At 41.6% G+C, this 25000-nt stretch overlaps 2 protein-coding genes and 1 long non-coding RNA gene across 4 annotated transcripts in view; 1 reads left to right on the forward strand and 2 right to left on the reverse strand.

Annotated features, from left to right (window-relative positions):
• The window catches only part of htr2aa (5-hydroxytryptamine (serotonin) receptor 2A-a), a 36072-nt gene extending 26127 nt beyond the window's left edge, over positions 1–9945 (reverse strand). Inside the window, exon 1 of the mRNA XM_079662923.1 lies at positions 9179–9945. Coding sequence (XP_079519049.1) covers positions 9179–9617 — 439 coding nt within the window. The 5' untranslated portion in view covers positions 9618–9945. The remainder of the gene's footprint in view (positions 1–9178) is intronic.
• Positions 9946–12930: 2985 nt separating this feature from the next.
• Positions 12931–18257, forward strand: LOC307028746 (uncharacterized protein). 2 transcript variants are annotated; one of them, XM_079664014.1, is made up of 6 exons: positions 12931–13460; positions 14490–14535; positions 14717–14808; positions 15702–15812; positions 16072–16348; positions 17180–18257. In XM_079664014.1, the coding sequence occupies exons 2-6, from the start codon at positions 14497–14499 to the stop codon at positions 17387–17389; spliced, it is 729 nt and encodes a 242-aa protein (XP_079520140.1). In that variant the 5' UTR covers positions 12931–13460; positions 14490–14496; the 3' UTR covers positions 17390–18257. The 2 variants fall into 2 exon arrangements, with proteins under 2 accessions (XP_079520140.1, XP_079520141.1); XM_079664015.1 differs by lacking the exon at positions 15702–15812.
• A 1-nt stretch (position 18258) lies between these two features.
• On the reverse strand, positions 18259–19838 carry LOC307028748. Its single transcript, XR_013805095.1, has 2 exons — positions 19286–19838; positions 18259–18956 (listed from the first exon to the last, which is right to left on the reverse strand). It is a non-coding gene; the product is annotated as an uncharacterized lncRNA (long non-coding RNA).
• Between the last annotated feature and the right edge of the window lie 5162 nt (positions 19839–25000).

Genomic DNA, 25000 nt, shown 5'->3' on the forward strand with positions numbered 1-25000 from the left:
TGGTGACTTCCAGTCTCTAAATATCACCTGTTTGCAAGAAGCGCGCACAAGAGGTGGGATTGAATCTAGAAAAGAGATCAGATCTGGCAAACTGCAGCCCTCTGTGAGCCTCCAATGATTTAAATAGTGAGTTCCCATGGTGCCCTGTTTCCGCTCAGAGCACAACAGGCTGGTGGCGGAGAGAGAGCCAGTGGAAAGGGCTACTGAGAAACTGGACCACAAACAGCCTGAGCTGAGTGGAAGGAGCTGAGGTGGCTTCAGGCTGAAAGCAAAGTGTTGGAGGTTTGCATATCAAGCAGTCTCACTTCTATGTGCTCACTGAAGTGTTTGTGTTCCCCACAAGAGAAGGCAAGAGTACACACATGCTGTACTCAAGTAGAAGTACACACATCCTGTACTCAAGTAGAAGTACACACATCCTTTACTCAAGTAGAAGTACACGTATCCTTTACTCAAGTAGAAATACACCCATCCTGTACTCAAGTAGAAGTACACACATCCTGTACTCAAGTAGAAGTACACACATCCTGTACTCAAGTAGAAATACATCCTGTACTCAAGTAGAAGTACACACATCCTTTACTCAAGTAAAAGTAAACACGTCCTTTACTCAAGTAGAAGTACACACATCCTGTACTCAAGTAAAAGTACACACGTCCTTTACTCGAGTAGAAGTACACACATCCTTTACTCAAGTAGAAGTACACACATCCTGTACTCAAGTAGAAGTACACACATCCTTTACTCGAGTAGAAGTACATACATCCTTTACTCAAGTAGAAGTACACACATCCTTTACTCAAGTAGAAGTACACACATCCTGTCCTCAAGTAGAAGTACACACATCCTGTACTCAAGTAGAAGTACACACATCCTTTACTCGAGTAGAAGTACATACATCCTTTACTCAAGTAGAAGTACACACATCCTTTACTCAAGTAGAAGTACACACATCCTGTCCTCAAGTAGAAGTACACACATCCTTTACTCAAGTAGAAGTACACACATCCTGTCCTGTACTTAAGTAGAAGTACAGATACTCGTGTTTAAAAATACTCTGGTGAAAGTAGAAGTACTGACTAAACTTCTTTCCTCAAGTAAAAGTAAGAAGCTTTGAAATGTACTTCAGTAAAAAGTACCCATAACTAGCAGCTGTTTTAAAGAGTACCTGACCTCCCTTTATATTAATAGAACAATAATGTCATTGTTAGCTAATGAATGTTTCCATGGTGACCAACGGCAACATTCAAAATGTAAGAAGTCAAAGTAAAAAGTCGTCGGAAAAATAAGTATTGGAGTAAAGTACTGACACATGTACTTAAGTACAGTAACAAAGTATTTGTACTCCACTACTTCCACCTCTTATGGCCACAAGATATCAAACTGGAGCTGAAGGTGCCACACGGTTGGTCTGAAGGTCACTGAATATCAGAATCGGCAGCAAACTGAGCGCAGAAACAGAAAAAGGGGATTTCAGAATCAAGATGATGATCATTAAGAACACGTTACTCCTTTTGAAAGGACTAAGAATGACCTCATAAACACATCCAGTTCACCTCCGCAGAAACATCTCAGAGTCTTTGCTTAGCGCTAAAATAAATACCACCGTTGATTTTAATTTAATTTGAGGCTCAGGATGTCGATATATCTCCGTTTGTCTGAAAGGTTTCCTTGCTGCGCTGCAGGGAAGATGAGGAACGCAAAGAGAAATGTTTCCCTAACGAGGCTGTGCTTTGAAAGATACTTGATTTAAATAACTTCAGATAAATGTCTCATTGGCCATTATCGCTATTCCAATGATTCAATCTTCTGTCCAAGTCAACATTTTGGTGCTCCCAATAAAGAGTGACCTTCAAATACAAAAAGGAGAATTGTTAGGTAACAGTTTGTGAAAACCTTTAGACTGTTTTCTGATAGAGCAGATACAAATGGGACAAAAGTGCGAGCCCATTTTTTAAATGTCGGACTTAAATGAATCAATCTGGTGAACTTTGAGGGGGAGATAAAGAGAGAGACTACACCCATATGAAACAGAGCGGTGTACATTTAAATAATCATAAGAACATGGCCATAACCAATAACATACCGTATCCAATATGAAAAAACATTGAAACGTATTTATTTGTTTTTGGTTCATTTATAGTTGTGAGTGTGTCTGGGCTCCTGAACCAGCCTCACCCGTCTCCCCCCTCTCCCCCCTGCTCCTCTTTGAGGCAGCAGCAAAGACTAGTTTTAGCTCTCAACAAGTTTTTAAAGTTTATCTTACCTTTTTCCACCTAGTTAACATTTGTATTTTATTATTCATGCATATTTTACTAATCACTCCCCCCTCAAATGGAAATATGTGTTTACATAAATGGTGACCAAAACGTTTGAGACCCACAGAGAACTTAGACTAGGTGAACTATCTAAACACTCAGAGTCCTTTACCTCACCTGAGCTGAGGTTATCAGTCTCTCAGTCTGACAGGAGAGGACTCTCCTCCACCTTGTTGACAGCTCATTATATCCGTTAGCGCAGCTAGCTAGCACCAGATGCTAACAACAACGATACATGTAACCGGTGCGCGTGCTTTCTCTCTCACTCGCTGGCACCACACATACATGCCCTCCCGAGCTTGAATGACACACAGAGACCAATGGAGATAATATATATTTTTTTAAATCCTCAGGCCAGCTGGCCGGTCCAGGCCTGCTAACTGCAGAAACCATCTTCTATCTGCTGTGTGCTGCCCAGACTGAACGTCTCACACACTGCAGTGAGCCTCTCTTTGATGAACTGTTGCAGTCCAAATACTCTTAGACGCCTTTGGGGGGAATTAGACGTGGATCTTCTGAAGAAATCACCAAAACATGCAGGAATCATCTGTCACAACACGCTTTGTTTCAACAGGAAGCTCAACTTCAACTATCATGGCTGCGTGTTCCAGTGGAGGGAAAGCATAAGTTATGAAGCTCTTTAAAGAGCGTCAGGGGGGTTGAGTCAGGTGTGTCAGGGGGGTTGAGTCAGGAGTGTCAGGGGGGTTGAGTCAGGTGAGGAAACAAATCAGAACGTCTCCTTTATTTTGACAGCTCTTCCCCGGGGAATGCACGACTAAAATAAATTAAGGACGAAGGAGAAACTCCACAGAAAGAAGATGGGCTTCCCTCTGTGTTGTTATGGGCAACAGGCAGGAATAAAGCAGTTTGTCCACAGTGTCAACACACACACACACACACACACACACACACACACACACACACACACACACACACACACACACACACACACACACACACACACACACACACACACACACACACACACACACACACACACACACACACACACACACACACACTCTCACACACACACACACACACACACACACACACACACTCTCACACACACACACACACACACACACACACACACACACACACACACACACACACACACACACACACACACACACTGAGGCTAATCCCACATTTCCCAAGACATTTGAATTGTTTGTGGGATAGATTTGTGGCATAAAGCGGATCTCTAATAATCAGCGGCTCACCTGAGAACAACACAAAGCAGATAAATAGAATTTAATGAGCTCAATATTTCCCCTCATATTAAAAAAGCATCAACAACCTCCGGAAACCTGACAAGTGAAGCCAATGGCGGGCCTGCATTCGCTCTGATATCCACCGGTGTTTCCACTGGTATTAATGGAAGTCTATGAGAAAATGATCCTTTTTAGAACTTGATTTATTACTTTAGTGAACATGTTCCTGGAGAGTTTATAGTCTCTATCTCTAGTTTAGAGTCTTTTCCAAAACAGCCCGGTGTTTGTTTAGTAATTGATTGTCCCATTAAGAGTAAAGTAGAGGATACAGCAGGGTACTCTTTAAAGGAGATTGCATAGAAGTCTGTGAGCAAATGACAGTTTTTCTAAATTGATTAATTACCTCATTCAACCTGATGAGTTTGTGGTCTCTATCTCTAGTTTAAGGCGGTGTTTACACGAGAACGAAACGGGTGGTATCTGCTACTTTTCTCTCGCGTATAGCCCGTTCGTTCACACGAGACCGTAACGGAACCGCGGAAACGGACCCCGCAAACGATAACGGGTCCCAGGGTGGATAGATAGATGAAGCCATAGCCCCACCTCTGCTGCTCACTGCTGTAGCATGGTCAGTAGCTACTGGCAGCAGGGAACTCTTTAGAGGAGATTGTATAGAAGTCTATGAGAACATGACTCTAATTCTCGCTGGATGTATTACCTCAGTTAACATTTTCCTCATGAGTTTATAGTCTCTATCTCTAGTTTAAAGTCTTCTCCAATACAGGTGGTCCCATTAAGGGTGAAGTAGAGCAGGGGTTCCCAAAGTGTGGGAAGGTGAGCCTCCCCTCAGAGAACATAAGCCACGCCCCCCCTCCCAATTATTATTGCTATTATTATTATTATTGTTGTTGTTGCTATAGTGCAGGGGTATTCAATTGCATTTCAAAGAGGTCCAGTGAGAGAACATTTCATAAAATGCTCTGTTTTCACTACCTTTCTCTTTTTTGATTGGCTGAGCGTCACCTCCTTAAAACATTAAACAATAGCTTTTTCAAACTTCTTTATCTTTATGTTCTAAACATGTTGAGGTTAAGGATGGCAGCTTCCTCATACGTTACACTCGGAGAGAAATAGTTGAGACGGAGAAGTCTTGAGCAGCAGGGAGGAGTAACGTTTCACCAATGTTGTGAGGTGTACCTGTCTCAGCTATCCGTAACGCCTCTCGGTATGATGCTTCGGTTGCCTTTGTATTCACAGTGCTAAATGTGTCAATGACATTTTTCTGTGACTGCAATTCCTTGAGCTTCCGGTCATAAAACTCATGAGGCTTGGTCACCAAACATGGGTGTTTCATCTCAACATGACGCCGGAGTTTACATGGTCTCATACTGTCATTAGCTCGCACCTCGTTGCAGATAACACACTGTGGAGTGTCATCAGGACCGCTCCATGAACATCCTAGCTTTCTGACAGACGCTGTCTCCTCTCTCACTTTTGGTAACTTCAATAAAAATCTATCCATATTTTGCAGCTCTCATCCATTTAGCTGAAGTTAACCAGCTAGATTTCACTGTTTCTCTTTATTTTTTTCTGGCGGCTGCGCCTCCCTTGAAGCTCTCTGGCGCCCCCCAGGGGAGGCGCGCCCCCCAGGGGAACCCCTGAAGTAGAGGATAAAGTAGATTGCATAGAAGTCTATGAGAAAATGACCCTCACAGTTGAAGCACTTGAATATGAACCTGGAAATAATCAGAAAAGCCCCTTTCTTATGCCCACCTGTTATCTCCTCTGTTATCTCATGCCTGAGTTCCCCCGCCCTCATCAATGACCTCATCAATGACCTCATCAATGACCTCATCAATGACCTCATCAATGACCTCATTAATAATGTAATCAGCACAGCCTGACCTCCACACGCCAATCTGCAGCCTCATTAATAACCGCTCATAACTTCATCTCTCCATCAGGTTCTTATTGGCACCAATATCTCTTATTCCCCCCCCCCCCCCCCCCCCTCTCAGAGGGGGAAAGTATTGGAGTACAAATACTTTGTTACTGTACTTCAGTACATGTTTCTGGTATCAGTACTTTACTCCACTACTTATTTTTCTGACGACTTTTTACTTTGACTTCTTACATTTTGAACACAAATACCGCCACTCCTTTCATGCAAATGGGTTTAAGACTCGGGGCTTTAATCTTCGTGTGAGCAGCGAACTGAGACGTTTACCGGAGGGAACTAAAACACTGTGGAAGGTGGAGAAGTACTCAAATGTGTAATTGAGTAAAGTAGAAGTACTCAGGTCTTGTACTTGAGTAAAAGTAGAAGTACTCAGATCTTGTACTTGAGTGAAAGTAGAAGTACTCAGATCTTGTAGTTGAGTAAAGTAGAAGTACTCAGATCTTGTACTTGAGTAAAGTAGAAGTACTCAGATCTTGTACTTGAGTAAAGTAGAAGTACTCAGATCTTGTTCCTGAGTAAAAGTAGAAGTACTCAGATCTTGTACTTGAGTAAAGTAGAAGTACTCAGATCTTGTACTTGAGTAAAAGTAGAAGTACTCAGATCTTGTACTTGAGTAAAAGTAGAAGTACTCAGATCTTGTACTTGAGTAAAGTAGAAGTACTCAGATCTTGTACTTGAGTAAAGTAGAAGTACTCAGATCTTGTACTTGAGTAAAAGTAGAAGTACTCAGATCTTGTACTTGAGTAAAAGTAGAAGTACTCAGATCTTGTACTTGAGTAAAAGTAGAAGTACTCAGATCTTGTACTTGAGTAAAAGTAGAAGTACTCAGATCTTGTTCTTGAGTAAAAGTAGAAGTACTCAGATCTTGTTCTTGAGTAAAAGTAGAAGTACTCAGATCTTGTTCTTGAGTAAAAGTAGAAGTACTCAGATCTTGTACTTGAGTAAAAGTAGAAGTACTCAGATCTTGTACTTGAGTAAAGTAGAAGTACTCAGATCTTGTACTTGAGTAAAAGTAGAAGTACTCAGATCTTGGACTTGAGTAAAGTAGAAGTACTCAGATCTTGTACTTGAGTAAAGTAGAAGTACTCAGATCTTGTACTTGAGTAAAAGTAGAAGTACTCAGATCTTGTACTTGAGTAAAGTAGAAGTACTCAGATCTTGTACTTGAGTAAAGTAGAAGTACTCAGATCTTGTACTTGAGTAAAAGTAGAAGTACTCAGATCTTGTACTTGAGTAAAAGTAGAAGTACTCAGATCTTGTACTTGAGTAAAAGTAGAAGTACTCAGATCTTGTACTTGAGTAAAAGTAGAAGTACTCAGATCTTGTTCTTGAGTAAAAGTAGAAGTACTCAGATCTTGTTCTTGAGTAAAAGTAGAAGTACTCAGATCTTGTACTTGAGTAAAAGTAGAAGTACTCAGATCTTGTACTTGAGTAAAGTAGAAGTACTCAGATCTTGTACTTGAGAAAAGTAGAAGTACTCAGATCTTGTTCTTGAGTAAAAGTAGAAGTACTCAGATCTTGTACTTGAGTAAAAGTAGAAGTACTCAGATCTTGTACTTGAGTAAAGTAGAAGTACTCAGATCTTGTACTTGAGTAAAGTAGAAGTACTCAGATCTTGTTCTTGAGTAAAAGTAGAAGTACTCAGATCTTGTACTTGAGTAAAAGTAGAAGTACTCAGATCTTGTACTTGAGTAAAAGTAGAAGCTCAGATCTTGTACTTGACTAAAAGTAATAGTCCCAGAGTGTAGGAATACTCTGTTACAGTAAAAGTCCTGCATTCAAAATGTTCCTCAAGTAAAAGTAGAAAAGTATTCTCATCAAAATATAGTGAAAGACAGTAAAAGTAGTCGTTGTGCAGATTGGTCCATTTCAGAATAATAGATATGATATGTTTTATAATTAATTTCATTTCATTTCAAACCTTTATTTAGACAGATTGGTCCCTTGAGATCATCGATCTCATTTACAAGGGAGACCTGCATCATTTAGTTCCACATGAAACATAAAAACAACATACAAACAAACAACAGAGGATATTATATTTAATGATTGATCATGAAAGTGTTCTCAAAGCTGGTAAAGGTGCAGCTAGTTTGAATGACTTTGTATACTGCAGGGTAGCTGGTGGATTTACTCCAGGTGGAACTAAAGTCTGATTTAACACTTGATTATATTTCACATCATTCATCCACATCTGAGAAGTAACTAAAGGGATTAAATACATGTAGAGGGCTTTTTGTATTCCTGGCCCTTACAGAGGCAAAGAGATGTTTCCTTCAGGAATCAGGCTAACACAAAGTGAGTCATTGAGGTGAAGTATTTCTCTAAATGAAATTCCTGCGGTTTCTTTTCTCCGTGCTGAAAGACTCCAAGCGAACACCTGATAAAGAAACCATTATTTTGTGTGAGGTCGTTCTTTGAAAGTAAATGTCGTACTTTAAGTGATTCATTTCTCCATGCTGTCATGAAACTTACATTTGGAGCACTTTTCTTCTGCAGAAAGCCTCAGACGTACGGGCAGGAGCACTTTGAAACTCATCAACACTTTTTGAGGCAAGATTTCTTGGTAACAGTAACTCGTATATAAACCATCAATATGTGGGGCAAGTGTTCCGTCATCCAAGGCATTGGATCCAGTCTTCATGCTGTCAGATCAATTACAGTGTGGAGCCCTTTCTCCTCCAACATGCAGGCAGGAGCAGTTTCTTTAACTCTTCGTGCATGACGGAGGTACGATTTCATGGCTATAGAAGCCACTATATGATGTGGGTTAAGTATTTCTACGTCTAAACTACACCTGGACCCCTTCCCTCCTGCGGAGAGAGCCTCCAACATGTCAGTCCAGACTTGTCTCTGTTCTCAGGCTTGACTTCACGGTGATATGAGGCGACTAACTGATGCACCAATCATCAATATGTGACTGTAGGTATTCCTTCATCAAATGCATGTGATGTAGTCTCCATGCATGTCATCTAAACTACATGTGGAGCCCTTTCTCCTGCAGACAGGGCCTCCAACATACAGGCAGGAGCAGTCTTTTAAAACTCTTTCATGGCTATAGAAGGCGAGCAACTGATATATAAACCATTATTATGAGGGTGAAGAATTCCTTCATCTAAATGAGCCTTTCTCCTGCAGAGAGAGCCTCGAACATGCATTCAGACGCAGTTTGCAATTCATCAAGACCTTTCTTTGTTTTTTAAATTCTTCGTGCATCGTGGAGTTGAGATTTCACGGTGATACGAGGTGAGTGACTGATGCACCAACCATCAATATGTGACTGTAGGTATTCCTTCATCGTGTGATTTAGTCTCATCTAAACTGCATCTGGACCCTTTCCTCCTGCAGACAGGGCCTCCAACACGTTATTTAAAGTCTTTGTGCATCGTGGAGGCATGACTTCATGGCTACACAGAGCGTGCAACTGATGAACCAACTATCAATATGTGACTGTAAGTATTCCGAGATCAAATGCATGTGAGGTGTCCTTCAGGCTGTCTTCTAAATGACTCGTGCAGAGAGAGCCTCCAACATGCAGCTACTCTCCTCAGATAACAAATCAGACTCTGAGTGGGGGGAGAAGCTGCGAGCCTGTGAGCAACACACCAAATGTCCCTTTTACCAAATCACACTTTTACAGAAACCCCAGGACACAAGCGTCAATTATCAATCATCCATCTTACCGTACAGGATGGTCACCATGGAGACCGGCATGACCAGTATTCCCAGCAGCATGTCGGCGACGGCCAGAGACATCAGAAAGTAGTTGGTGGCGTTTTGCAGCTTTTTCTCCAGCGAGACTGCCAGGATCACCAGAATGTTCCCCATCACCGTGACGGCGATGACGACTAAAATCAGCAACGCCGCCCAGTTCTTCTCCACCATGCCGTGACACCGAGAAGAGGCGAAGATACGGACGCCATCGTCCCCGTAAAGCCCCTCAAAGTTAGTCCAGTTCCCCGTTTGCACGTCAAGGACGGCGTCTTTCCCGCCAAGACATCCAGAGTTCGTCACGTTCTTTACGCTTTCCTGGAATCCACGTGGAGACCAGGTGTTCGACTCCAGGGACGAGACGGTTCTCGAGATAAAGTCCGACAGGTTTCCTCCGCCACGCAGGGTCATGGCGAGGGATTCGAGACGAAAACGCTATTCATTCAGCTCCATGAAATCTACAGTCCTTTTCAAATAGACCTTGCTGAATGATGTGATCCTTTCACCTCCATCTACTTTTCTTTCATCCTTTCTTTATAACGAATGCTGTTGTGATTTTAAAAAGGCATCTATTATCATCAGGCTGAGAACAACAGCTGGAACGTCTTCAGTCAATAAACCTCGGTAAGTTGCTGAGAGAGGATCAAGAGCTGAGTGATGTCACGACATTAACTCCGACAGGTTCATGGCGCGGGATTTGAGAGGACAACGTTTCTGATTCAGCTCAATGAACGAAAGCTTCAGTCAACCTTCCTGAAGGATGTGTGGACTCCGCTTTGAATCAGAAACACCTCAGGACAGCCGTCTGGAAAGCGGGTCAGCGTGGACGAGGTAAGAGGAAATTCTCGTCAACATTTGCGGTTTTGGAAACTCTCCAAAACAAATCCTTGCTTCCCTATCCCTTCAGCTCCATACACGCTTCAGTGTTTCTGAATAAACCCTCGGTAAGTTGCTGAGTCGTCTTCGGAGAGGATCAGGAGCTGAGTGATGTCACGACTTTAACTCGTCGGGAAGGAGGAAGAAAGAGGAAAGTCTCGTCATCATTTTACTCGCCTTATATTTGTGGAGAATCTCCCAAAGCAATCCCTCGCTCACTATTCCTCCAGATCCAGATATCACCAGTTGTGAAAGCTCTTGGGATATTTCCACATCTGTATCAACACAGTCTCCTGGTCCTAATATAACAAGAGTTTGGGATCAGGTCAGGACTCCTGAGAGACGACAGGTTTCCAGATGAACTCCGACAGGTTCATGGCGATGGATTTGAGTCAGGAACGCTGCCTGGAAAATGGGTCCGAGTGGAGGGAGGAAGAGGAAAGTCTCGTCATCATTTACTCTCTTGTATCCCCTCAGGTGAAGCCGTAAACATCACACCGCCTATCACTCCTCGGGTAATTGTGTTTTACTCCGTCAGCCTTGCACCGTGTGACGGACGATCAACAGATGAGAACAGAAATATAACTGTGTTCGTCTGTAAAGCTGTGAACGCGTACCAACCCGTTTGGTTTCGCTCGGAAAAGCAAATGTCAGGAGTGATCTTGACTCACATGTTTTCAGTGCCTCTCATCTTCTGATTATAGAATCTGTTTGATGTGCTGCAGGTTTCTCGTCCTTGAAGTCTGCACTCATCATAAAAACATCAGGCCCATCTGAAGTCTGCCAATCGGACACATCTAACTATTTCATCTCCTCCACTTTCACTGCATTAGCTTCCTGAAAGATTCATGTGTCTTTGTGTGTGTGTGTGTGTGTGTGTGTGTGTGCGTGTGTGTGTGTGTGTGTGTGTGTGTGTGTGTGTGTGTGTGTGTGTGTGTGTGTGTGTGTGTGTGTTCACCAAGGTGTGTGTAGATCCTCGGGTGTCCTTGTTGTCTCGTCCCTGCACCTGTGAGAGTGCGTTGGCAGATTGATGGTGAATATGATGATATTTGACTGTTTGTGTGTGTGTGTGTGTGTGTGTGTGTGTGTGTGTGTGTGTGTGTGTGTGTGTGTGTGTGTGTGTGTGTGTGTGTGTGTGTGTGTGTGTGTGTGTGTGTGTGTGTGTGTGTCTGTGTGTGTCTGTGTGTGTGTGTGTGTGTGTGTGTGTGTGTGTGTGTGTGTGTTACTCTAAAACTAACTTTCTCCCCTCTCTTCTCACACACTCACTGTTCCGATAAGAAACTCCTAAAGGTGGTAGATTGTGTCAACTCTCCTGAGGTGTTCAGTGTCTCCCTTCTCCTGGAACGATCCCTCCCTGGGAGAATGTCAGCAACTCTCCAAAAAAATCTTTAGTTCAGAATTCCTTCTGCTCCATAAAATCTTCAGTTTTTTTTCAAAATGAAGCTCTTGGGATATTTCCACATCTGTGTCGTTCAAAGACAGAACAAAGAGAGGAACACGTCTCCTGTTTGGAGCTTTTGGGTGTATTTGAGGTTTCCAGAGAGCGTGGGGAAGTTGCTGATCCGTCCTCAGAGAGGATCAGGAGCTGAATGATTTCTGCTGCCTCCCTCTCTCCCCCCTCTGGCATCTTATTGGCTCTCTCTCTTTCTCTCTCTTTCTCCCTCTTTCTCCCTCACACTCATTGCATCCCGTTTTTCGCTGATTCTGTACTCGACTGCACTCCCTTTATCTCCCCCGCGCCTCTGAAGTCCATTTCAATTTAGTAGTAGTGCACATTTTATCTACATTTTTTGAAATTCTGCAGAAGAAAGAGCTAATGAATGAAAGGGCTCAAGCTAATGGAAATGTGCCAGATGTAGCCGTAGAGTTTCATTTGCATCTGCAGTCCCTGGGAGGTTAATGGCACTATCACAAAAACACATGCAGTCACCACTCACAGCCAAAGCACATCTGCACAATGAACAGCCCTGATACACAAAGCCATTACCACACAACAGCGGATAAAAGCTAATGTGCACAGACAATATCAAAACAATGTCCGTCCAAATTTAGCTCAGATTTTGACTGATTTCCTACAAAAGCAGCTGTTGATACTGTAATGTTTACCACCTCATTACTCAGGGCCGGCTCTTGGCATAGGCAGTATAGGCGAATGCTAAGGGCGCATCAATCAATGGGGGGCGCCGGAAATTTAAAAAAAGTTAGAAATTTAAAAATAATATATATATTATTTCATAACAACACAATTTCCCGATTTTGGATCAACAAAGTACATCTTATTATCTTATACTAACAGAACTACGCCTATATTGCGTACAGCGCCCATAAACTATGGCGCACCCCCCCCCCCCCCCCCCCAAATCAAGTTGAACCGCCCCAGCCCCAATAAAAGCCAGAGGTTTATGTGAAATAGTTCTTTTTTTGAAATAATGGTTTTAGTGTGCAATTATAGGTTTTAATTTTGTATTTGTGTTAATTTAAAATAAATCAAACTCCCAAAAAACGTATACAGCTTTTATTAACATTGGAATTTACTGTGTAAGCAGTAAAATCTTGCCTGGGGCAGCAAATTGGTCAGGCCCTGTTTACTGCTCTGTTGTTGTGACGTTACGTCTGTGAATCAGAGATACAGGGTTTCATGAGTTAATGTAAGGTTAGATGTTTTGTGCACAGAGGCGCGGGAAGGTATTTTAAGTCGGGGTGCTGAGGTGCTGGACTCCAGTGAACACTATTACGGGCACTATAGAGCACGCACAAAAAAACTCCCCACACGCAAACACACAGTAAACCCGCGACTGTTACAATGAAGGCTCGATAATTATGGAATCAAATTAGGGTCAATAATATTCACAAATTATTTCACAGTCTGCAGTTGTATATCACCTGTTGTGCGCATGTGAAAAGATTTTGTGCATGTGTAAAAAAGTTTTGTGCACACAGATATAATTTGCTCGTGTAAAAACATTTTGCAGCTGTAGAAATATTTTGTGCGTGTGTGAAAAGTTTTTGCAGATATAATTTGCACGTGTAAAAAAGTTTTGCAGGTGTAGAAATATTTTGTGCAAGGATATTTACAACAGTGAGGTTTCACAAAGTCTGAGATACGGACACACAAATTTCCTATCTGTGTGTGCGAACCTGAAGTTACAAGCTACAAGCTGCTATTTACGAGTACGAATTTTGACCCTGTTTTTACGCCTGAGTATGCTAGCCAATCAGCACGTTGCCCACTGACTAGCCAATCGGGACGTAGCCCACTGACCATCCAATCATAGGACACAAGGTTCTAACGCGTTCGTTTTGCTGACCTGCGCCACTTGGAGCGTGCTTGCGGGAGTCAACATGGAGGAGCCCGAGGCGAACTCTTGTGGGACACAGGTGGGTTAATTACATGCTACCACGGAACATGCCACTACAGTTTTAATTAACTAACGTTACATTGTAATTAACTAAATATATCAAGACAGCTGTGCGTGCATCCCTGAGTTACTTATATTTTATATTTAACGCTAGCTAGTTGATGTGGTCTTTGCTATTGTCTTAGCTAGCTACAGTCTGTTGGCTAAATTAACGTTTGTTGTTGTTGTGCCGTTTGAATGAGTAACGTTAATGTTAAAGAAATTAATGCAACACTTTTGTCGGGTGCTTCCTGACATAATGCCCCGGGCATTTAATATGGAGAGGAAGGTAACGTAACGTTAGTTAGCCAAAGGTCGAAAAGGTTCAGTTTCCAATCCGACTTGTGTTCACGTCAGCTGGAAAATAAGTGAACAGAAAAGGAACGGTAAAGTGGGCTAACCATACGATCTTTATAATCAATAATAAATAACTGTATGGCCTACTCAACACAAATGCTCCTTACAACCCGCTGCAATAGACGATGAGCGATTCATGTTTTCTTAAAAATCAATCAATCATATTATTATTATTATTATTATTATCAATCTAATTATTTTATTTGTTTAAATATAATTGTATATTTTTTTCATATACTCTACAGTCCATGCATTATACTTTTTTGCATGAAAAGGGCAGAACTTCAAAAGCTTTAACCTGAAACACATGCCTCACTGCTCGAGTTCAGGCCAAAATTAGCCTTACTTCATTCATTTAAAGACCAATCAGCAATATTTAGGACACAAATAACATATTTTTAACAATAAATGCTCTTCCTCAGCTTTGTTTTATATAATGTAAACACAAGCAGTATTGTAGCCAAAGATAAACATTTCACTATACATTGTGCGGGTCATCTTATGTAGGCGCCGATCACATCATGTTATTCAGCACAACACCACAAAAAGGGGTCTGGCGATGGACACGAAGATTATTTCAATCATCAAAGGACTTGGTGGGACAAGATGTGGTGTGGATACATCAAGCAATTAATACCTTTTTATTTTGCAGATATGGTATGGTAATATTTGGTGGAATTGATGGATTTTCAAGAAAGGTTAGTGCTTCCTAGAGTTTATTTTACAATTGACCAAAAGTGAATTGATATTAAAGGCCATTTTTTAAAGTTAATTATCACGCACATACAGTATGGGGTCAGTATTTAATTCATTAATAGGTTATTTGATTACTGTGTTTCTGTGGTGCTTACTTTTTCCTTTCTATAAATGCTCTCATAGATCATGTACCTACAAGTAGCCAATAACAACAAGGCTTCAACAGCTCTGCAGTTCTTCCTTGAGGCTGTGGACAAACACGGATTTCCATCCAGGTAACAGGCTATTTCTTGTTTTGTGTGTGTTTTTTTTTACATGTAAACATTGGATTATTGGAAATAGTGAATATGAAGAAAAATGTCAGGTGCACTTGATACAGTTAAAAGAACACTGATTTGTATCAGTCTAGGCCATTTTATAAAAATAAGGTAGACTTTTGTCACGGCAGCCGTATTGACATGAACTAGCAGGTAAATACAGGTTAAATTAATTAAGTTGATATAAGGTTCCATTCTATTTAGTGCAGTAGAGCCTTTCCAGTGAGCCAACATGCACAATAGCAGCACCCTGACTGTTTGATCTGAATGGAACAGAACATTAATTAGTATCACTGGTAACACCTGTGTTTACCCTACTATTTTATGTCAAAATGGCTGCTTTTCAAAAAGGTCTATAGGCCTACATGATCAACAGATTTTTCACTAAGTTTTACAAGAAAAGTTGTAAATTGATAGTTGGGGATATAGTGCCTATTAAGCAAAGGCCCAGAAAGCCCTAGCACCCCCTATATGTCATTTCTGAAACAACACTTTACCAGTGATGACACTTATGGGGATGGCCTTAGAATGAGATTGGATTATTCATTCCTTGTTTATATTACTTTACATGACCTCATGACATATTCCCAATATTATGTGTAGGTCTTTCCAGTGATGTGCCCATAAAGAATGTTTCAGTCTCATACTAAAACCTCTTGTTTCTGTGGTAACAAAATCTTTAAAACTGCTGGTTCCCTGGGGGATTAGCCAGGAGCCAATAGTGAAGCTTGTTAAATGGCTATAGCTGTACTTAGAAAACTGGAGATACAGCCAGCTCTAAGAGTACAGAGATTCAAATTTCACATTGTCAAATTACTTAACATGGTATCTGTATGGTTGTACATGTCAAGGGTCAGAGGAGACCAAGGTGTGGAAAATGTGGACATGGCCAGACATATGTTTGACGTTCGTGGGTGCAGCAGGGGAAGCATCATCTCAGGGAAAAGTGTTCATAATCAAAGGTAATATCAGTGTATGGTTGTAGCTTCTGTCATAAAGCTTTCTTTGGTCAAAATATATTTTGCTAGTGTATCGCTTAATAGTGACGTGCTGCCATTAATTATGGTGCTAAAAGTTGTTGCTGAGATTAATGTACATATTAGTGTTATTAGGGATGGGGAAAAATCCATTGAGTTACTATTTGCATTTTTTGCAACGTAAAGGTGTGATAATTGTTTACGGACTGCATTTATTCATTTATTTTTGTCAACTGTCTTTCAGGATAGAGCGCCTGTGGCGTGACGTGTGGAATGTCGTGTCAAGTATTTATTACGATCTGCTCCACAGCCTAGAGGAGGATGGCCTGCTCGACCCAGCAAATTGCACACACCTTTTCTGTGCTCAGTATGTCTTTCTGCCCCGAATTCAGGAAGATCTTGACACATTCACAGATGGCTGGAATAACCATTCACTCCGAACAGAACGTAACCTCACTCCTAACCAGCTGTGGGAAATCGGGAAGAGTCAGAGCCCTGTCAGCCCTCCTGACAACTTCGAGGTAAAAGGGAAAAACTGTTTTGTAGTTCTGTGTTTTATTCACCATTGTGGAGGAAGCCAATGTTAGCACACCTTGCTTTCTTTTAGAAGTCATAACAATGTTAGTATTTGGTTATATGTTTATTTGACAAAATCCTTACACTGTTCTTAATATTATAATGAAAATGCAACACACGGGAACTGGAATTTAGCCTACCAGGACCACTGTGTTTCACTTTACCAGGCATCTTCCAATAGTACACAGCAATAACCATATGCATAATCAGGCTACAGCAGAATTACAATTTGTGTCAAAGCCAACAATGGGCTATGCAACACAATGTAACATTGAGTTTCAGTTGCATAGAATAGTTTTGTTGATATACAAAGACATAGGCCACAATCCGAAAAATGTAAAACTAATGAAAACAACTACTGTTGTTATTTTTCTTTGAATTTGTAGGCCTCAAAAATAATATTGCAGGAAAAAAAGATGCTGACTTCTTTCACTGGTAAATTAACACCTGAAAACTGCAATGAATATGCAGTGCACTAGTCTATTTGGTCTGTACAAGGATAACATTTAAACTAAATAAATGGCTTAATAAATTACAGTTCAGTAATGCATGTCAAGTGATTGAAATCTAGTTTAGTGTTCATGTCAAGATTGACAAAACAACAATTTAATCAGTGGGGTGGAAATAATTTAATAATAAATAATGGACTGTATTAGTAATTTAGAATTTGTATTTGTTGGGAGCCAAATGATTTCTAGAAAAGGTTCCTGACCACTGTTTTAGGGTGTCATCCCATGTAATTATTTTTAACTAACCCGATTACTTTTTTATTTCAGGGGATCCATTTTCCAGATGTGGAAATTGCAGACATGGATCAAATTGGAGTACAGGTTCCTGAACTGGCATCTCGCCTGGGCATCGAAGAACTGGAAGGACTGAATCAACTTTTTAATCCTACTGCTCCTTCATTGTGTTTTGGGGCAGACATCTATAGTGCTGTAGTTCACTACATAGAGGGTGTCCTTGAATCAAGTCAGGAAGCATAAGGCATAATGCATACTAACTTTCAGCAGTGGAAGAAGTATTCAGTAATTAGTTGCATTTAAATCCTTTATATCCTGTTGGCTAGTTTAATCTCCATCAATGCATCATATTCTATAAGATCATCATGTGTTTGTATCTTTGTCTCTGTCCTGTGAGAACCACGTATCTCTACAAAGTCAGAAAAACAGCCTGTTTTCAGCTTTGTGACGACTACTTTTCAAGCTGATCCAAGAGGCTTTTTAAAGAGTTTATTTAGCTGAAGAAGAATTTAAGTAACACTTCATCCTTCAGTTGATCACAAACATTCAACACCAACACATCTGGAGATACGTGGTACTTTTGTGGGGGTGGTTGGGTAGAGGATGATGGAATATATATATATATATATATATATATATATATATATATATATATATATAGGGCATGACTGTTATATTCTCATTTTGAAAAGGGAAAATAAATGTATTTCAATTTTAGAGGCCTACTTTATTTGTAGTAACCTGAAATGTTACTCTTAGAATAACATGGCTTTCCACTAACTAATGCAGTTCCTTGTTACATGAAAGATACTACAGTAGTAGTATAATGTTCTATTTTAGAACTCACAATAATGTCCCTACCTTTCATCCTGACATTGACTTCTGTTCATTCCGCTACGACTTGAAAAAATCATTTTCAGAGACTTCAACCTGCATTCAAAATAGTCCCCGGGGAAATGTTTACACAGCAAATGATCAGTTCTGTGGTTTATGAATGGAAATTACTTTTTTAGCCGCAGAACATTTTAAGGTATATAATATAATAATTCACATTTTGATTGTTGTGAAAAATGTAAAATGTGGGTAAATTGAAATGAAGCAAACATCCAAAGTCACTGGTCAATGGTTTATTTCTTAGAATCTTTGGATACAAGAGCTGTAGGATTCAAGTAAATACATCAGCAATAACAAGTACTGTAATAGACCATTTTCTAAATATTGACTCTATTAACAGAATGAATGATGCCATTGGTTACAACTACCTGAACCAGGTGCCAGAACTACATATGGCACAATCCAAACAGCCCTTCCAACAAAATGCAGTACAAAAAGAGTACCAGGCAAAGGTTATAGTATCTGTCACAAAATGTCATGTTCAAGTTCAATTTTGAGCTGACCACTGGAACAAATGAAGTAGTAATAATCTCAAAAGGTTTCGTTTCTGTGAGTCGATATTCTTAAAATGGAGATCTCTTTTCAGGTAAAAGAATACCAAAGACAAAATCCCTTTTTACACCAATGAACAAAAGCAGAAGCTCCATAACACTGAAACAATGTTTTTTTTGCAACAGAATCATACTGATGAGCAGTATCTAAACTAGACCAAAGCCTGTAACATAGGTTGCAATGCAGCTCTCCACATGCTTGGAAAAGTCCTCATAGTTTTGGAAGTGCCCAGGTACATGCAATGTGCCAAAACATGTGGAAGACTTCAGGTACGCCCCCTTCACAACTCGGACCTTCAAGGTGTCTGTAGGGATTTCCCACCCTACCCAGAATTTTGTCAGCTGTTCGAGTTGGGATGGAGAGGCTGCATTCAAGACAACAAGAGGTTGTGGAAATACATCAAATAAATGACATTTGCGTTTTTAAAGATGAGCTGTATTTTACTGCTTTACCATGTTGTTTTATATATAGGTAAATGGAAATACTTTGTTGGGATAGTACTGAGCCCAAAAAAGGAGGGTGGCACAAAGTAGTATTAGCAAAGACCACATCAACTAGCTAGCGTTAAATATACAATTTAAGTAACTCCGGGATGCACGCACAGCTGTCTTGATATATTTAGTTAATTACGATGTAACGTCAGTTAATTAAAACTGTAGTGGCATGTTCCGTGGTAGCATGTAATTAACCCACCTGTGTCCCACAAGAGTTCGCCTCGGGCTCCTCCATGTTGACTCCCGCAAGCACGCTCCAAGTGGCGCAGGTCAGCAAAACGAACGCGTTAGAACCTTGTGTCCTATGATTGGATCGTCAGTGGGCTACGTCCCGATTGGCTAGTCAGTGGGCAACGTGCTGATTGGCTAGCATACTCAGGCGTAAAAACAGGGTCAAAATTCGTACTCGTAAATAGCAGCTTGTAGCTTGTAACTTCAGGTTCGCACACACAGATAGGAAATTTGTGTGTCCGTATCTCAGACTTTGTGAAACCTCACTGTTGTAAATATCCTTGCACAAAATATTTCTACACCTGCAAAACTTTTTTACACGTGCAAATTATATCTGCAAAAACTTTTCACACACGCACAAAATATTTCTACAGCTGCAACATGTTTTTACACGAGCAAATTATATCTGTGTGCACAAAACTTTTTTACACATGCACAAAATCTTTTCACATGCGCACAACAGGTGATATACAACTGCAGACTGTGAAATAATTTGTGAATATTATTGACCCTAATTTGATTCCATAGATAATCAGCTTACGGCATATAGGCAGGGGTCAAGTGCTATTTTTTACGAGTGGGGAGTGGACCTCACCTCCTCTAGGGGGGTCCGGGGGGATGCTCCCCCGGGAAGATTTTTTTTTAATATTGAAGTTAAAAGCATCAATCTGGTGCACTTTGAGAGCAACATTAAGAGATCTATGGATACATCTCTCAACACCCAGATGAAACACAACTGTTAGCAGATGTTCTTTTTCTTTATGGATATTTTACAAATTACTCCCCTTTCAAACTGTATTCTTGTTTTACTGCCATATAGCATTTCATAACTGTATTTCCTTTATTGTCTTATTTTTTTTATAACTATAATGATCATATGAAGGTGTGCCGCGGAAATAATCTTTTTAATCATTTTTGACCAAACCGTTTGAGACCCACTGAGATAACTTAGACTAAAGTGAACTATCTAAACACTCAGAGAGTCCTTTAGCTCACCTGAGCCTCTCAGTCTGAGAGGAGAGCTCTCCTCCAGCTTGTTGAGGAACAAACAGCTCTGTCCGTTAGTGCAGCTAGCTAACCAGATGCTAACAACACGGTCCCTGCTGCTGGCACCGGTCCCTCTCTCTCCCCCTCTCTCACACACACTAAATGCGCTATTTCCACACACACACAGAGCCGCGAGCTTGAATGACACAAGCACAATTTTATTTCCATGCAACTCTCTGATTGGTCTGGTGTCTTGCCTCTGTTGCATTCACTGAACACGGGAAATGACAGTCCTGCCGTCCTTTCTAGTGTCTTGATGAGGTTCACGTAAAGCACGGTTAATGTATTATATTATTGAGGTAGAATTGTCTGGGGCTACAGAAAAAACATTCGGGGCAGGCCAAAATATTATTTTACCAACAATGTGGAATTTAGATTATGCACAGCGGGAGCAGCAATAACCGTCAAATAATAATTCAGACAGGGGAGCTCCGCACCCCCTGCCTGCCGCTAGGGGGTGCTGCAGCGCCCTCAGCACCCCCCTTCCTGCGCCCATGTGTGCACCAATCAATCCTCAAATCAAACACAGAGCTTTATCCCAGGTCCTTTTGTTTTCAGTGACCGTATGCCAACGTCTGTTTCCGTGCATCTTTTTAATTGTAATCTTAATTTTATAATAATTTGTATTGAAATAACATGGCACAAAGAACACATGTTGTACATCAATACAGTTACAGATGTTACAACAGTCAAAAACAACCACTGACCTGCTTCCATTATTACTATCGTACATAAAGTGCAAAGCCATACATAGTCGGCCTCCACTTCAAAACCAAAACAGACCAGTGAGTTACAGTGATGTATAAACTGACAGAAAACAATCAATAATAAATAGGGATGTCCTGATCACCTTTTTTTGCTCCCGATCCGATTCCGATCATTTGATTTTGACAATTTGCCGATACCGATTTTTCCCGATCCGATCTTTATGCAATGCATTAAGAGAACAAAAGCATTCAAGTTGTCCCTTAAGGTTATTTTTTTATTTAAATTGGATATTCTATCCAACATGGATATAGCTTCTTTCTTTCACAGCAGCATTGGATCAGTTCAGTTGTGCAGCATTGGATCAAAACAAAATAAAGCTTTCAGTACTCGTTAGCTTACTGCTACAATTAGACACTGCGCCCACTCTGTTGCCAGATTTGAGAGAAATAAGCAGGTCTATGAAAACAAGCCCCAAAGAAGCAACACATACATGATGTTCTGTAATTTGAAACCAAAACTAAGGCCTCAAGATGACTTTAAGACTTGAACATGGTCATTTTTGTTTTGTAACATTGAATACAAAAAAATAAAAAAGTATTTATTAAAAAAAAAAAAATCCTGATCCCCGATTTTTTTCTCCCGATTCCGATCTTTTGAAAATCCCGTGATCGGCTCCGATCCCCGATCACGTGATCGGATCGGGACATCTCTATATCAGTCATAATAATGAAACTGTCACGATTTAGTTTCGTCTGTCTTGTCATGGGTTTTATTTTGCAGTTCTGTCCTCCCTGTGTCTGCTCTTCCTTCCTGTGTTCTCCCTCCTGTGTCTGCTCTTCTGATTGTGTTCACCTGTTGCCCTTGTGTTTCCACCTCCCCCGCCCAGCTGTGTCTTGTCCTGTGATTACCCTGCTTTGTATTTAGTCTTGTCTTCCCGTGTCCCGTGTCGGTTCATTGTCTCTCCTGTCTCCCTCCATGTTGGTCACGGTCAGTTTTTGTCTAGATGCTACTTCATGCTACCTGTTACTAACTTTTTAAAGAAAGCTCGCCTTTTGTTCCTTGACCTTTTTGTGTTTTTATGCTGCATTTGGGTCCTACCTTTTCCCGAATCCTGACAGAAAAATACAAAGACAAACAAATAAATAAAAGGGGGTGTCGTCTCCGATCCTTTTGTACGAACAAAGGGAACAGAGTCGCAATCTATTTATTGTCGTGCCCAAAAATATAATTTTCTGACTTTCTGCACCTTCCTACGAATCTTTGACTTCACCAGAAAGTTGTTAAACACCACTTACTGCTGGACTGAACCTTTGCATTTAAACAGTATTTATTTCGTTAACCTGTAGACTGTTTAATCGGAAAATAAAAAAATGCTTGCTCCTATATAAACTGTGCGGTGGAAATGTACGCAACTCACCATGTGACCTCACCTTTATAGTAATATTGATAAATGGCGACCCCCTGCAGTCAATTGCAATCTTTCAGAAGGATCAAATATGGGCGATTTGCGGTGAAGACGCCAAAGAGAAAATATTCCTGATTCTTAAACCGTCGTCATCTGAGAAACATAACGACAGTCTGAGTTGTGTCATCATGTTATTGGGGTTTTGTTTTGATTCGTTGTTACTGTTGCAAAGGCCGATTGTCTTTGTTGAAAGTGTGTGGAAACACTATTCATTTGATTCTGATTTGCCACTCGACACACGAACAATCATCTTGTGGAAGTGTCCGTGTCGAAAGGCGTCTAGAAAACAGCAAACGGTCTGATATTGAATTTGTTTAATTTCCTGTCGCTGCTGACATTTCCTTTCCTCTCATTTCCCTTTCAGGCGGATTACAAGCTGTTTAACGGCACAACATGAATTAAAAAGACGTCATCACACAGAAGTGGGAGAATCACGATGAAGTCGATAAAACATTTCCTCTTTCTCATTTGACTTTCCTGAAGCACTCTCACATAATGTGTTCCTTTTTATGATTATGTGTTTCTTGTGTTATCAAAGAAAAGAACATTGGAGATAATAACAAAGCACACATTGAGAAATATGATCCCAGTGTCTTTCACATTCTGAACCAACACTGTTCCTGTTTCACTTCATCCCTTCACTCATCCCTCCTTCCCTTCATCCCTTTATCCCACTCTCCCTTCATCCCTTCACTCATCCCTTCTTCCCTTCATCCCTTTATCCCACTCTCCCTTCATCCCTTCACTCATCCCTTCTTCCCTTCATCCCTTTATCCCACTCTCACTTCATCCCTTCACTCATCCCTTCTTCCCTTTATCCCACTCTCTCTTCATCCCTTCATCCCTTCCTTCCTACGCCGTTTCAACCCTTTCAACTTCTCTCCTTAATCCCTCTACCCTTCACACCCTTCCTCATCCCTTCCCTTGACTCCTCATCCCTCCCTTGAGTCCTCATCCCTTCTTTTGACTCCTCATCTCTTTCCTTGACTCCTCATCCCTTCTTTTGACTCCTCATCCCTTCCCTTGACTCCTCATCCCTTCCTTTGACTCCTCATCCCTCCCTTGACTCCTCATCCCTTCCCTTTGACTCCTCATCCCTTCCCTTGACTCCTCATCCCTTCCCTTGACTCCTCATCCCTCCCTTGAGTCCTCATCCCTTCCCTTTGACTCCTCATCCCTTCCCTTGACTCCTCATCCCTTCCCTTGACTCCTCATCCCTCCCTTTGACTCCTCATCCCTTCCCTTGACTCCTCATCCCTTTTCCTTGACTCCTCATCCCTTCCGTTGACTCCTCATCCCCCCCTTTGACTCCTCATCCCTTCCTTTGACTCCTCATCCCTTCCCTTGACTCCTCATCCCTCCCTTTGACTCCTCATCCCTCCCTTTGACTCCTCATCCCTTCCCTTAACTCCTCATCCCTTCCCTTGACTCCTCATCCCTTCCCTTGACTCCTCATCCCTTCCCTTTGACTCCTCATCCCTCCCTTTGACTCCTCGTCCCTTCCTTTGACTCCTCATCCCTTCCCTTGACTCCTAATCCCTTCCCTTGACTCCTCATCCCTTCCCTTTGACTCCTCATCCCTCCCTTTGACTCCTCGTCCCTTCCTTTGACTCCTCATCCCTTCCCTTGACTCCTCATCCCCCCCTTTGACTCCTCATCCCTTCCCTTTGACTCCTCATCCCTTCCCTTGACTCCTCATCCCTCCCTTTGACTCCTCATCCCTCCCTTTGACTCCTCATCCCTTCCCTTAACTCCTCATCCCTTCCCTTGACTCCTCATCCCTTCCCTTGACTCCTCATCCCTTTCCCTTGACTCCTCATCCCTCCCTTGACTCCTCATCCCTTCTCTTGACTCCTCATCCCTTCCCTTTGACTCCTCATCCCTTCCCTTGACTCCTCATCCCTTCCCTTGACTCCTCATCCCTTCCCTTGACTCCTCATCCCTTTTCCTTGACTCCTCATCCCTTCCCTTGACTCCTCATCCCCCCCTTTGACTCCTCATCCCTTCCTTTGACTCCTCATCCCTTCCCTTGACTCCTCATCCCTCCCTTTGACTCCTCATCCCTCCCTTTGACTCCACATCCCTTCCCTTAACTCCTCATCCCTTCCCTTGACTCCTCATCCCTTCCCTTGACTCCTCATCCCTTCCCTTTGACTCCTCATCCCTCCCTTTGACTCCTCGTCCCTTCCTTTGACTCCTCATCCCTTCCCTTGACTCCTCATCCCTTCCCTTTGACTCCTCATCCCCCTCTTTGACTCCTCATCCCTTCCTTTGACTCCTCATCCCTTCCCTTGACTCCTCATCCCTCCCTTTGACTCCTCATCCCTTCCTTTGACTCCTCATCCCTTTTCTTGACTCCTCATCCCTTCCTTTGACTCCTCATCCCTTCCCTTGACTCCTCATCCCTCCCTTTGACTCCTCATCCCTTCCTTTGACTCCTCATCCCTTCCCTTGACTCCTCAT

This window comes from Notothenia rossii (assembly GCF_949606895.1).
Source record: "Notothenia rossii genome assembly, chromosome: 2".
Classification (NCBI taxonomy): domain Eukaryota; kingdom Metazoa; phylum Chordata; class Actinopteri; order Perciformes; family Nototheniidae; genus Notothenia; species Notothenia rossii.